Raw genomic sequence first — 15,076 nt, 5'->3', positions numbered from 1 at the left:
ATATATATATTTATTTACTTGGTTATTTACTTGCCCTCCCCACATGGTCCAGTTCAGTTGGCAAGTTGACTGTGCTCCTTAAGCAAGTTGAGGGACTTGAGGCAGAGGTCTCAAGTTCGAGCCTTGTGTATGGAAAAGACTATGCGGGGAGGGCAAGCCCACCTATTTGGTGTACTCGATGCCCGGAGGGGGGTGTCGCTGCGTCTTTGGCGCGGCACTGTGCTGGACTTCGGGTAAAAAATGCCATTGCGTGCCTCCTTGTGGTCCTTCCCAGTACCTCCTTTTAAAAAAAAAAAAAAAAAAAGAATAAATTTATATATTTATTTACTTGGTTAAAAAAAAGAAGAGAGAGAGAGAGAGAGAGAGAGAAATTGTATAAAGTTTATAGGGGTTACTTGAGTACAAAAGTCATATTTTGAAGTACAAAGAAGAATAAGTACGAGTTTTTTTGACAATAAATATTAGGATAAAACAAATTATTAAAACCAAAACATAAAAATGATTCATATGTGATTTTATATCAACAATATCTCCAATCAACCGTCAACGAGACAATGCATGACAAGCTCTCATCAGTGAAAAATACACTTTCACTTTATAGCATGATTCACATTATGATGTCCAACAAATTTTCTAACATCTATAATAATAATTTGAGGCTCTCAGTTTTTTGGCTAATTTCCAAAGAATAGATCCTACAATAACAATTGATAGAGTCACTTTAATTGCCGGTGCGTGATTCTTATTTATTTCTGCAGCAACTGTTTTTGTAACAACCTTCAATGATTTTAGGTACAAAGTGGAAACATATTGACACCGGCAGAAATTAGAAACTAACAAAGAACGATCAGGCTTCCTTCAATGACAGTAGAACAAATTTGCGAGGAAGTCACATTGTACATGACAAACTATATAAAATACTTACCAAAACGACCCTGATTACATTATTATTGTCAGCTCTGAAAAGAAACTAATGTGCAAAAAAAACTATCGCTGAGCTGCGAAGTTTCCTTTTCAATTTACGCTGTTTCTCTAACAAACGATCTCGTCGAGAATGCCTAAAACAAACGCATAAAACTCAAAATATGCAACGAATAACCATGTCATGTTTGTCTAAGTGCCCCTTTTCACTTTATGAGCATAGAAAAGGGAAATCAAGGCTCCAGCGTTAGAAAATCTCTGCTCAAAGTAATTTTGAAACTACTCCTGCACCAACTGTTCTACCTCCCTCCCTTAAGGCAAATCTTTGACCTGCAAATCAATATCGGGAATACTTAGCATGAACAAAACAGCTACACTTGGTTTACAAAGAATATTGAAAGAATAAAACAAGCCAAACTAATGAATAAAGCAAATAACTGGGGATATCACGAGGAATAAACCATGACATTAAAGTACCTGCTTCAAGAGGAACAGGTAGAATGAGCTCAAAAACTGCAGTCACGTTGTCACCAGGCATAACCATTTTAACATCAGCTGGCAATTCTACTTTTCCAGTGATATCTGCAGTCCTCAAATAAAACTGAGGCATGTAGTTTGAGAAAAAAGCAGTATGACGTCCACCTTCATCCTTTGTGAGGACATATATCTCTGCTTCAAACCTCTTGTGTGTTTTCACTGTTCCTGGCTTAGCAATTACCTATACACGAGTATAAAAAAGTAAGTACCTTCCAAAATTTAAAAGGTCAATGCCAATTCATAGTTCAGTTGCCAACACAATAGAAAAATCATTGCTGACCGTAAGGAGTACAAATACAATAATAAACCACTAAAATGTAACACATCTAAAGTAAAAAATCGAGAATAGCTAAATTTCCTGGTGCAAATAAAACCACGCACCTGTCCTCGTTGTATATCTTCTCGTTTTAGACCTCTCAGAAGAAGACCCACATTGTCACCAGCCTAGTCAAGTTCACAAACCCATCATGAGAAATATTTCCTATTGTAAAAAAAACCTTAGCATCTTGAAGAGGTGTTAGAATCAGTCACTTACTTGCCCTTGATCCAAGATTTTCTTGAACATCTCAACACCTGTCACCACAGTTTTCTGAGGAGCACCCTGAAAAATAAAAAGTTCAATCTCAGGAGTCAGGACCAACAATTCTTAGAATGGTATTCTATCCTCAAAATTGCTATTTCAAGGATCAATGCCACCAAAGTTCAAAGTGCTTTATAGCCTTCTAACTGAAGCTCCACTAATTGCATAGTAAATCTTCCACTAAAGAAATGTACAAGGAACAACACGTGGCATCGCATAATTTAAAGAGCGGGTATACACACACCTGATGTAACCCCAGAATCTCGACTTCCTCACCAACTTTAATGCACCCTTGTTCAATGCGTCCAGTAGCAACAGTTCCACGCCCCTTTAACACACATGAAATTGATGAATTCAGCACCAAAAAAACAATATATGAGAAGCAGAACAGTGCAAACCACCATTTCAAGTCTATGACATGAGAACATAAGTAATCCGGGATAAAAAAGAACTGAATTTTCTAGAAAGGCTGATAATAACTGAATTATAGTAACAGTGCTATTATCATGAATGCAGCACATGTTACTAAGAAAAAAAAATTGCACCGCAAATATGTGTTACAGCTAAAAGTATGTCCAGCTTACCTGAATTGAGAACACATCTTCAATTGGCATAAGGAAAGGCTTGTCAAGCTGGCGTACAGGGTCTGGAATGTATTCATCTACAGATTCCATTAATTTCAAAATTGCCTTTTTGCCTATCTCTTCATTTGTGCCTTGCAAAGCAGACAAAGCCGAACCACGGATGATAGGGATTTCATCCCCAGGGAACTTGTAGAAACTAAGAAGTTCTGCCAGAAATTGTAGAGCAAACATGAGAAATTTAAGTAAAATATAAAGCTGTCAAATTGTCAAAGTGTAAATCTACTGACCACGGAGTTCCATTTCGACAAGCTCCAGCAACTCTGGATCATCAACAGCATCAACTTTATTGAGGAAACACACAAGTGATGGCACACCAACCTAAGATTACACCCAACAAAAACAATATATGCATTACTATACACCGCAAATGCATGAGATAAACACACAGGTTGGAGTTGATTTCTAAATTTGGCATCAGTAATACCCACCTGGCGTGCAAGCAGAATGTGTTCCTTAGTTTGTGGCATAGGCCCATCAGGCGCAGATACAACAAGGATACCCCCATCCATTTGAGCAGCTCCAGTAATCATGTTCTGCACATCACGAATAAAATTAATTTATGGAGGCACAAGGCTATAAAATATTTTCCATTAAAATCTTTTCTTTAATAAGAAATAATATTCAGTGAATTCAAAGCTTACTTTGACATATGTAACCAAAAAAAAAAACTTACTTTGACATAATCAGCATGTCCTGGGCAGTCCACATGTGCATAATGGCGTTTAGTGGTCTCATACTCCACATGAGCCTACAAAATCAAGGCAAACAAAGTTACATTTGAAAAGATGATTAAGATAATGGATATGGAAGCTAGATTATTCCAATCAAAAGGGCAGGCCTCAAATCAAACAACACATACTGACCGTAGCAATTGTAATCCCTCTCTTCTTCTCTTCAGGGGCCTTGTCAATTTCATCAAAGGCTATTGCCTTAGCTTTCCCTTCTTCCGCAAGTACCTGAGAAAAACCCAAACCATTATTACCATCGAAAATGCTAAAGTTGGGACTTTTTAAACAAAGCATTTTCCTTTTAAAGTATGTATTGAGAAGAAAATGAAAACAAGCCAATAAGAATCAGTGACCAGACCCTTGTGATTGCAGCAGTCAGAGTCGTCTTTCCGTGATCGACATGACCAATAGTTCCCACATTCACATGAGGTTTCCTATTAGGCAAACAACACCATATACATAAAGCCTCATCCTTTAACATTCAAGTTCATCACAGTAAACAAGAAAAGTAAAACTACGCCAAACCCAATTCAGAAAAACAAAAAATATCAACAGGGCTAAGTAACCCAATACAAAATTTAACTCGGGTTCTCTAAGAAAGTCATTTTCCTAATGAAACAAGTACATAAACCACTTCAAGATACAAGCTTTGATCAACTAAAGATGAAACCCCATATTACTAATCCGCTCAAAACCCTAAACCCTAATAGTAACAAACGGAGAGCGAGGAGAAATACTAACGTGCGTGTAAAGGTGGCCATGGATCTCAGCCAAGGAATGGGGGTGTAAAAGCGGTCATTTTCGGAGGAGATCGGAGAAGCGGCGGCGGCGGATCCACGGCAGCAGGAGTAGATTTGAGAGGAGACGGGGAGGATGCGCCGGGAATTAGGGTTCCGGAGAACGACCGAAGCCATTGGAAATCGAAATGAAGAAGAAGAAGAAGAAGAGAGGGATAGAGAGAGCCTCTACTACTCACTATAGCAGTGTTGTGGCGGAGACTTGAGGGTTTAGCTTTTGGGGTTTTTCTAATTTCTCAAGGGTCTTACTCGCGGGCCTTTGGATCATAACCCGAATCTACCAAACCCGGCCCGTCTTATTAGCTAATTGTACGACACATGAGAGACTCGTGTGTTTGTGTTTATAAGAACTAACTATATCTTTTGCACATATGTCAATACAAAGGCTTGCTCGCTTAGAGCAATTCTAACAGCTTTCTTATATTTTAATTTTTTTCTATTTTAGGGAAAAATAAGCAGATTTTGTTCTAACAAATTCCCTATAATAGTTTTTAGGGATAGTGAAGGACAAGGAAACATGATGATTGAAAATAAATGATCATTTTTAAGTTATTAATATACTAGCTGTATTAGATTTAATACATACTGTTAAAATGTACTTATCCCTCACAGTTTCTTAAAATTATACGTTAAGTGAATAAGATTAGTAATTGTCCGTTAAGTAAATAAGTTAACAACATTAGTAAAATTAGCCACAATTGCCATCGACAACGGAACATCATGACTATTGACAGGAGTTAAAATTTATAAACTATGATGAACGTGAAAATCTAAGTCGGAATAAGCAAAAATGTGTACTATACGAATCAATCTTGTAATTATATATAAGAGGATTGAAGCTCATTTCTCGACTCTTATGAATGAGCAATTGAGTGTAAATGTAGTAACACACACACACACACATATATATATATATATATATATATTGTAAATATAGTAATATATAAAAACTTTCATCTTTTTTGCCTCGAAGCTCTAACAATAGACACTAGATTATATATGGCATATTACACTGTGCTGATTTTTGTATGACATGAAACCCTAAATTTAAAGATACGAAATCTAAACAGTGATCTATATCAGATTTCAAAATCAGCGGTTGATTTGTATCACTCCAAATCTGTAATCACTAATACACAAGGAAATTAAGGGCACGTTTACTTACTTGGAAGGAAATGGAATGATTACGGGGTAAAAACATTCCTGCGTTTACTAACACATAAAGGAATCGGAATGATTCCGGGTAAAAGAATTCCTGCGTTTACGAACACATGAAGGAATAGGAATGGATGTATGTCCCACCTCCTTATCAGGAATCGATTCCTGAATACTCATGAATTCGATTACGAATGAGAGAGATGGGTTTAGGAATCATTCCTCCTGAATCAATACCGATTCTTTTCTTCTCTCATTCCACTTGTCTCCGATTCATTATTATTTTTCATTCCAAGTAAGTGAACGTGCCATAAAAGGAGTTTAAAAGGCAGGCTTTTGGTTAAACTTGTCTTAGATTGCTTTGGATCATCTCCCAAGTGTCTCGAAGACGAGGCTTGTAGTTTAAGGGTTTGGTTTGACGAAGCACCACAATTAGAAGTTGGCATCAATTTGACTTGGATTTTTTAAACATTCCCATTTGGATTTAAGGTACTTCAAGTTCATGGCATTTACATCCAATCCATATTTAGCACATTTCTTTCAGCTTACAAGGCACCCATATACCACCTAACTCTTTCTTCTGTTGAACGAGAAAAAGACATCACCAAACTTTAGGCACGTATATTACTTGACCATTGTTTCACTTATTCTATGATCTAATCAACCCATACATCTTCAATTGCCATGGCTCTGAAAGTAGTCTCCATCCTTCATTTCCTACCCTTTGTGTCTGCACTGTTACCTATAACTAGTATCCCCATCAATCTCACTTATCCGGCAGTTTTTAACTTCGGTGATTCGAATTCAGACACCGGAGGCCTTCAAGCAGGAGTCGGTTTTCCCATTAAACGCTTTTGCAATGGCTATTTGATTATAGACTATTTTGGTAAGGCCTATTAATTGGTGTTGTGTTTATGTCACACATAACTTTAGTGTAAAGCATTTTGATGAGCTTTGAAGTCTAGTATTTAAGGAGTTTACATGCTGAAACTTTGCATGTTTTATGTTGCAGTGACTACAATGGACCTACCCTATCTGAATCCTTACTTGGATTCAGTTGGTGCACCAAGCTTCCAAACAGGATGTAATTTTGCAACGGGGGGAGCTACCATTCTTCCAGCCAAAGCATCTTCAACATATCCATTTTCCTTCGGAGTTCAGGTTGCTCAATTTGTCCGATTCAAGGCTCGAGTTCTTGAGTTACTGGCTGAGAAAGGTATTAATGTTGTGCATGGATGCATGATGTGTTTGGTTTGTCATGTGGAACTTAATGATCATGAGAAATTTTGATGTGTGATAATTTAGACAAGAAGCTTCAACCGGTCCTCCCATATGAAGATTATTTCAAGCAAGGCCTTTACACTTTTGATGTGGGACAGAATGATCTTGATGGTGCATTTTCTTCCAAATCAGAAGACCAAGTTGTTGCTTCAATTCCAGCTATTCTAACAGAACTCGAGACTGGATTTGAGGTAATTGGCCATCTCTTTTCCCTCTTAGGAATCGAAAGTCTTTCGTGACAACCAAGAATCGCTTTCTTTTGCAGAAACTATACAATCAGGGGGCTAGGAATTTTTGGATCCATAACACAGGTCCACTAGGATGCCTACCAAGAATTATAGCAACATTTGGGAAAGATCCATCAAATTTGAACCAGGTTGGATGTGTTGCTTCACATAACCGTGCTGCTACTGCTTTCAATGAACAACTACATGATCTTTGCTTGAAGTTTAAGAAAAACTTCCCCGAAGCTAATGTTACTTATGTTGACATCTTCACCATAAAGTTGGACCTCATCACGAACCATGCTCAATATGGTAACATGGCTTTTTCATAGAACTATGATATCTTTCACAATGTTTTGCCTTTTTTATTGATGGCAAATTCTGGGTTAATGTTGCTTTTTTCCAGGTTTCAAACAAGGCATAGCAGCTTGCTGTGGGTATGGTGGTCCGCCATTAAATTTTGATAACCGGATAGCTTGTGGCCAGACCAAGAATCTAAATGGGACTGTGGTCACTGCAACACCATGCAGTAATCCAGCTGAGTATGTGAATTGGGATGGTAATCATTATACAGAAGCTGCAAATCAATACGTGTCATCGCAGATATTAACAGGAAACTACTCAGACTACTTTAACTCTTCAATTGGAAGCAAAATTTCTTATGGGAATCCAAACCTTGAGTAGCATATATGTAACACTCAAAAACAATGTAATAAGTAATCAATTCAAATGATCAAATTATCAATAGACTACATTTATGTTTAGGACACGGCTACACTCACTAGTGAAGTAATACACAATAAGCATACTATTTTGAAACGGTTGATTTCTCTTACATTGAACAAAAGAGTTTAGATAGTAACAATGTAGAGGAAGAAGAGCACAAACTTTTATCATGTAACAGACTAGCATGTTACCTTCCTATCAATTCACAATTTCTCATCCTACATGATATACTACTACTACCGGCTGACTGATCACTAGCCAGAGCGCGTTCAAGATCACCGGAACTTAGGTTCACATCAATTGTCATACTGTTGTTAAATCAGATTACAATTTCTTTTGAAAGATGGGTTCTTCAATGTATCTAATTGAAGTACACCACCCCAAGCCTATCTGGTCAGCATATCTTTAACAACTGACAACTTTATCTTTCAAAACTTGTGTTCATTTCATGTTCAAACAAACCTCAACACCACCAATGCCATCAATATTGCAGCCCTGAAGTAAATCTCATTCATGCTTCTCTCAACTCCGGTCAATATTTCCTCTTCTTTTATATCCAACTTGCTTGAATTCTTGCTGATAGCGGTACGATAGTGTCCCTCAGCTCATGCACTGCCCTAGATAGCCAAACTAGCCCAAACCCAACCCCGGTGTTCAAAAGTGTAGATGCATAGAAGGTTACCCTCCCACAAGCTACTTTAAAGACAACAGATAAAAGGACAGCCAAGCCTAGTCCAGCGATACTGGCAGAAAACTGTGTCAGGAGCTGAGGAAGCTTAGTACCAGATTTTTGAAGTGAATGAATCGCCGATTCCCCATGATTCTTTCTGTCCATTATTAAAGATAGAAGGCTCTCACAGGTGTGAAAATAGTTCCTAGTGTATAGATCTCCCCCTCTGCATACCTTTTCACCTTTCTTCTGCTATGGCATTACGTTGTCTTGATTCTTTCAGGACTGTCAAGCAAAAGGATGGCAGAAAGTTCATAAGCAGCTAGCGTGTATGTAAATGATCCAAGCTTTTGGTGAAAGAAGTGATGTATAAGCATACAAAAACCGACACCAATGATTGCTTAAACAGGTACCAAGGAGTTGAACACAAAAATAAGGAACTTACACTATGTCAAGCAAAGTAACAAGTAAAATGCTTCATTAGATGAAAAAATGTCCTCATGTAGAAAGTATCAGAAAATATGAATCCTAAACAGGAGTATTAGAGATCTGTGTAACAAACAATTCCAGATCTAGGTCAAACAGGTATAAGAATTCAAGCATACCTATCAAAGTACGGAACCAAGACAAAAACAATACGCTACTGTAGCAAAACCCTGTAACAGCAGCTTTGATACAGAAGGACAACATATCAAATCGGCCCTCAATTTCATTAAGCAATTTTGCGTGCTAAACATACGATATAGACTCAAGGAACTGAAATTGATTGATATGTCAACAGTCCACATTACGAATACAAACATCAACAATTTCAAGGTATCCCTAGATCTTATCTGCAAGAGCAAATATCAAACCAGTAAATTTCATAAGCTAAGCTACAAAAGCTATACTTTACCTTGATGATGCCCATTCTGTGCTTTTGTTGTAAAACATGTCTATGAGGGCAGCCATGAGAAGCCATCAAGCATAGATTATCCACCACGAAGCAAAGAGTAGAGAGAAACCCAGTTCAGAACACCTAATTTCTCTCTTATTAAACCACCTCTTAATAAGAGCTAGACAGCCTTCTCTTTGTTGATAGAGGAATCGATGAGTATCTTTACTCAATTACTGATACCGTGATCCATCATTATACTACTAGAGTAAGACAAGAAGAACATGAACTACCGCTTCACTTTGGCATCCAAAGCGGCGTGCTTCTGATCAGATTAACTTTCTTCAAGCTATTCGGAAGCTAGCTGCCAGTCATGAAGAACACATTATAGCGGACTAACATATTACAGTCTTTCACTCTAATTTCCTGCTCCATCTAAAAGGATACAAACAAGGTGGCCGAATTTCTTTCCAGCCGCATGCATGTCCTGGAAGATGAGCAGCCACCTATTATTCATCAGATATTTCTGGCAGTTGAACAGCCCAAATGGGGATTTGAAGAAAGTGAAAGTTGGGAGTTTGGAGGCGACTGTTAAGCAGACACCTTGCGCGTTATTTGTAAGGAGGGCATTGATCACTTTGAGGGAGTAGAAGAACAAGGGAGTGATCATCAGCCAGTAGTTGCTTGCTTGCCCTGCGCGCATCTTTATCATGGAAACTGCATTGTCCCGTGGCTGGAGATGCGCGTCCCTTGTGCCAATACCCAACGCCAATCAAGGTAGAGAAAGCAAGCCATCAGAACCCTCGGGGCAGCAGCCGCGACTGCAGTAGACTACGCTGCACACATTGTCTGCGGGTGGTATTATTGCTACCGTTCTGCTTTTGCAGATTATTGAAGTGAAACTAACAATGAAATACATACTGACATTATGTTGGTGTTGTTCATTCATTTTGTAGCATTTCCATTTCATCTTAAAACCAAGAAAAATAAATAAGAAACTCTTCATTCTAAAGTCGTAATTCAAATGATTAAATTAGAACCTGTCCACTATGCTGGCGCTGCTATCACTCATTTAGTGAAGTAATACACAATTCCCAACTATTTCTAGTCATGCAAAACATGTCTTATACAACAAACATAGAAGAGTTTATTTACGGATAGTAACACGGTAGAGAGGAAGAAGACAGAGACAGTTCCATGCACAAAATTGTACTATGTTACAGACTACATGCAACCTTCCTATCAATTCACATTCTACATGAACTACTACTATTACTACCAGCTGACTGGTCATCAGCCAGAGCTCTGGATCACCAGAGTTCTGGTTCACGTCAACTGTAGAGTTTTTTGAACATATTCATTCTTTGAAAGATGGGTTCTTCAATTGTATCTAATTGAAGAACACTTTCGATCAAAGTGCTTCACCTGTCTGGTCATTAGCCAACTTAGCTACTGTCATATGCAATTATACTTAAATACTGACCATCTAGCCAAATGTTCTTCACACCATCTGTATCTCCCAAAACTTTGTCTTCGCTTCATGTTCAAGCAAACCTCAACACCGCCACCGCCATCAATGCTGCAGCTCTGAAGTAAATCTCATTCACGCTCGTCTCCACCCTCATCAATATTTCTTCTTCTTTTAAATCCGACTTCCTTGGATTCTTGCTGATAGGAACAATTGTGTCCCTCAGCTTATTCACTGACCAAGACAGCCAAACTAACCCAAATCCAACTCCAGTGTTCAAGAGTTTATACGAGCAGAAGGGTACCCTTGCACAAGCTACTTTACAGACAACAGAGAAAAGGACAGCCAATCCTGTTCCAGCAATACTGGCAGAAAACTGGGTCAGGAGCTGAGGAAGCTCAGTGCCAGATTTTTGAAGTGAATGAATTGCTGATTTCCCATTCTTCTTTCTGTCGATCATTAATGATAGAAGGCTCTCACAGGCGTGGAAATAGTTCCTCGTGTATAGATCTCTGTCTCTGCCCAACTTTTTTCCATTCTTCTCCTTAGGCATCCCCCTTGTCTTGAATTTTTCAGGACTGTAAAGTAAAGGATGACACAAAGTTAAAAAGCAGCATGTACATCTTGATCCAAGGTTTGACAGAAGAACAAGCATACAAAAGCTGACACCAATCAACGACAATAGGAATTTCAATTTAATGTTGAAACTGATACCACTTAAACAGCTAGAACTACCAAGAAGCTGAAAAAAGAGAGGAAGTCACAGGTATGAAGCTAGAAGGGAAAAGTACTAAAACACTCTCATTATATACCTCTTTAAAGGAGCAACTGTAGTCCCATGCATCTTCAAAGGAGAACCATCAATATTGACTTTTTCCCTGAACTGGAACCTGTTACATGAAATAAGTTGACTGTCAGGTCATGTCTATGGAACGAAACAAAATCAAAGAAAATTGAGAACATTTGAATTTTGAAATATATGTCAAATTTGAAAGTAATAAAAAAAAATACTATTTAAAAGTAAGTCATCCACTTTCATAGCTGACACTCCGGACACAAATACGTCAAAAATAGTTTACACGATATCCAAACTGCCAACTAGTAACAAGGTAACAAGTACATGTTATATATATATATATAAGAACACATTGAACTAGGAGAAGCATAAAATGGTTTTATGCAGAAAGACATAAAAAGAGAATTTAACATAGTACGCTTTTTTAATGAGAAACTCACCAGCAGAAACAAATAAAATGTTCAAATGTAGAAAACTGGCATTATAAAATATTTACAGAAAATCCATTTGTGTTCAGTGGGCGTAACATGTATGATTAATGGGTTAGAAAATCTAGATTAAACTAGCAGAAAATTTTGATCATATCATTTATCTTTTCTTTCGCAAATAGAAAGAGAGAATTCACACTGAGGTAAATAAGGAACAAGATTGCCTTCAACAACTATAATGGTGCCATACTTCTACAAGAAATAAATACATAATTTTATTAGAAAATATTCATCCAAAGGAGAAGCATCAGAAAATATTTGATCCTGTAAAACAAATGATCCCAGATTTGAGTCAAACAGGTTTGAGTCAACACATACCTATCAAAGTACGGAACCAGAACAGAATGCTTTCCCAAATTAGCTGAGGTTTTCAATGAGTAAAACTCCGCAACAACTGAAAGGAGATGCTTCATCTCAGTCCCTGTACCAGTGAAGAAGACTCGACCATCTGGCTGAAATGTAATTTTAGAACTAGATGCCAAACCACCAACAAAGTCCAAGAGAGGCTTTGTATTCGACTCACTACTTGGGTAGATGAGAGAAGGTATTAAGGGCTTTTGGTGCATTTCATTTAACCCCATCAAGTCATATAGTGAAGTTATATCTAGTCCACCTCTCTCTACTTCACTTTCTCTGGACATGAGAAACTGCGCCATTTTTTCATGTCGTAAGAAATGCTCAGCAATCCCAGAGCTGAAAAGCACTGAATCTCGATGAACATCTGTAATCAGCAGTAAAAGGAGATCATTCAACACATTGCTCAAGAAGTACATTACATTACAATATATGCAACAATTTAGCAGCATCAATCATCACATAGCACTCTGTTGAAAACCACCTTTGGTTCCTGAAAACACCATATATAGCGGGTGATGCTCATGTTTCACATATATTTGAGACCATGCACACATACACACACAAACACATATTAACTTTGCACCTTTTCAGTGAAACAAATATGTCCACACACCATCTGTAGCCAATAAGATATGTCATTAATGCCATCTTAAATTCTCAACTTTCTTTCACAATGGTTAGGATGCATGAGTCCATCTTTACAGTAAGTTACACGGCACGTGAATCAAAATATGGTAAGAAAGCCCCAGCCAATCTAGAACATTTAAATATAATAGTGCACGCTAAAGTCGTGCAATTTTTGTCTATCACAAAGGATCCTCCATCATGATTTCGGCATATCATTTTACAGTCAGCCTATCCATATATACAACTACTCTTTTTTTCATGTCTACGGATGAATTCTGCATATTGTGACATTTAAGATTTACATATTGGAACAAAATAAACAAAATTTCTCATTGAAACCAATAAATACCAGGTAGGTGCATACCTTGCACATCAGTGAATGCAGGCCTTTCAATATCTGAGGCAGTCTTGGCAAACCAGTTAGACTCTGAAAATCCACTTATTGCTCTCCATGGCTCCTCACATTGCTGAGGCATCATTTTTAAAGATCCCAACTTTGTAATTTCCTGTTTTGCTCCATAATTCGGCAGGAAGGGTTGGAAATCCTGCATTAGTAAAAGAATTATTCTTTTTCAAATACTGATTAAGGTCAATAACCAAAATATAAACAGTAGGCTGCTAAAGCATATTTGTCAACTAGATAAAACCCTATAACAGCAGCTTTGATAGAAAAAAGGACGATATCTCAACTTGACCTTGAGATTCATTTAACAAAATAATACAAAACAAGAATCATTGGAAGCTAAGCATGCACCATGGACTCAAAAGAACTGAAATTTGATTGATATGTAAACAGCCCAAATTACAAATCAACCATGCGTCCCAGAAGAACTCAACAATCGTAAGGTATCTCATAAAAACTTATCCGCAAAGCGCAAATATCAAAGATCGATTCTTTCTCAAATACCGATTGACTACAGGAACGAAGAAATATACACTATAGGGGCTAAAACAAATTCGTCATTGTAGGCACAGCTTTAATAGCAAAAGAACAATATCTCAATTTACCCTTCAAATTCATTCAGCAAAGTACAACAAATTAAGGATAATTGAGATCCCAAATACAGCTAAACATACACCATAGACTGAAAGAAATGAATTTGATTAACACAGACAGCCTAAATTAACAAACCAAACATGAATCCCAGAAGAACTCAAACAAATAGGATATCTCATAAATCTTATAAGCAAAGCCCAATTGGAGCTAATTACAGCTAAACACACACCATAGACTCAAAGAACTGAACTTCATCACCACATAGACAGCCCACAATTACAAATCAAACATACATCCCAGAAGAACTCAAAACTTTTTCAGGGCATCTCAAAAATCTTATCTTTAACCCCAAATATCAACCCAACAAATCCCATAAACTAAGCCACAAAGACCTTCACTTTACCTTAATGATGCCCATGTTCTGTTCTTGTTGCAAAACAAGCCGATGAGGGTAGCCATGAGAGGCCATCAGGCAAACGTTATCCACCATGAAGCTAAAAAGAAAAGAGAAACCAAGTACAGAAAACTAAATTCCTCTCCCTTTTTGTGCTTGGTGCCTCTTCAGGCCACCATAAACTGATACATCCCAGGACTCAAAATCCGATATTTTATTAGAATTTGGTGTTATTCGATTTGAGTGGCACCCAAATTAGGAGGATTGAAAATCACAATGTGGGATTTATGTCGTCCAGTTGTTTTTTTTTTTTTTGAAAGAGTCCAGTTGTTTTGATACCCTTCTCCCCTTTGTTCTGATCTGAGATTTCAGGTTGGAAGAGTGTGTTTGTTTTCTTCTAACTTGGAGTCTCTGGCTCTCTGCAATGTAGGTGGTTATCCAATGTAATTCTGTGCACGTTCTTATTATGTTTCTTCTATGGTGGGATCAGGGCCTCTTATTGCAAACCGTTCAGCTTGTGGACCTTTTGTTCGTCAATTTTGTTGGGTTTTTTTTTTTTTTTGAAAGGGGTTTGGAACCCAAACTGGGAGGCTCATCCCCACATTATATTAAGATTAGAAGAGTGCATAGAGGGGTACATAATACCTTGATCTTTAGCCTCAGTACATAAATCCTTGTAGAGTATATCCTGGATAATCACAGGAGACTCATTTACCCAAATATCATCAAGATAATTTAAACTAGCAAGATGAGTCAATCGATGTGCTACACCATTTACTTCACGGAAGACATGTCTAATCTGAAAAGATGTC

The 15,076-nt window shown here is 37.6% G+C and overlaps 3 protein-coding genes across 3 annotated transcripts; 1 reads left to right on the top strand and 2 right to left on the bottom strand.

The window, feature by feature from the left end:
• Positions 1–826: 826 nt before the first annotated feature.
• On the bottom strand, positions 827–4,428 carry LOC112174560 (elongation factor Tu, mitochondrial). The gene is made up of 12 exons (XM_024312349.2): positions 4,152–4,428; positions 3,769–3,844; positions 3,546–3,638; positions 3,356–3,430; positions 3,111–3,215; positions 2,910–3,000; positions 2,623–2,828; positions 2,283–2,366; positions 1,994–2,059; positions 1,840–1,902; positions 1,399–1,639; positions 827–1,251 (listed from the first exon to the last, which is right to left on the bottom strand). Exons 1-12 carry the CDS (start codon positions 4,322–4,324, stop codon positions 1,184–1,186), a joined length of 1,341 nt encoding a protein of 446 aa, XP_024168117.1. The 5' UTR covers positions 4,325–4,428; the 3' UTR covers positions 827–1,183.
• Positions 4,429–6,005: 1,577 nt separating this feature from the next.
• On the top strand, positions 6,006–7,734 carry LOC112171568 (GDSL esterase/lipase At1g54790). The gene is made up of 5 exons (XM_024308729.2): positions 6,006–6,248; positions 6,375–6,578; positions 6,668–6,834; positions 6,909–7,179; positions 7,274–7,734. Exons 1-5 carry the CDS (start codon positions 6,047–6,049, stop codon positions 7,549–7,551), a joined length of 1,122 nt encoding a protein of 373 aa, XP_024164497.1. The 5' UTR covers positions 6,006–6,046; the 3' UTR covers positions 7,552–7,734.
• Positions 7,735–10,165: 2,431 nt separating this feature from the next.
• Positions 10,166–14,611, bottom strand: LOC112171567. Its single transcript, XM_024308728.2, has 5 exons — positions 14,274–14,611; positions 13,238–13,418; positions 12,208–12,610; positions 11,418–11,495; positions 10,166–11,183 (listed from the first exon to the last, which is right to left on the bottom strand). The coding sequence occupies exons 1-5, from the start codon at positions 14,358–14,360 to the stop codon at positions 10,682–10,684; spliced, it is 1,251 nt and encodes a 416-aa protein (XP_024164496.1). The 5' UTR covers positions 14,361–14,611; the 3' UTR covers positions 10,166–10,681.
• Positions 14,612–15,076: the final 465 nt, after the last annotated feature.

Source organism: Rosa chinensis, chromosome 6 (genome assembly GCF_002994745.2).
Source record: "Rosa chinensis cultivar Old Blush chromosome 6, RchiOBHm-V2, whole genome shotgun sequence".
Classification (NCBI taxonomy): domain Eukaryota; kingdom Viridiplantae; phylum Streptophyta; class Magnoliopsida; order Rosales; family Rosaceae; genus Rosa; species Rosa chinensis.
The sequence above is the reverse complement of the archived record's forward strand: the minus strand, read 5'-3'. Positions and strand labels throughout refer to the sequence as shown.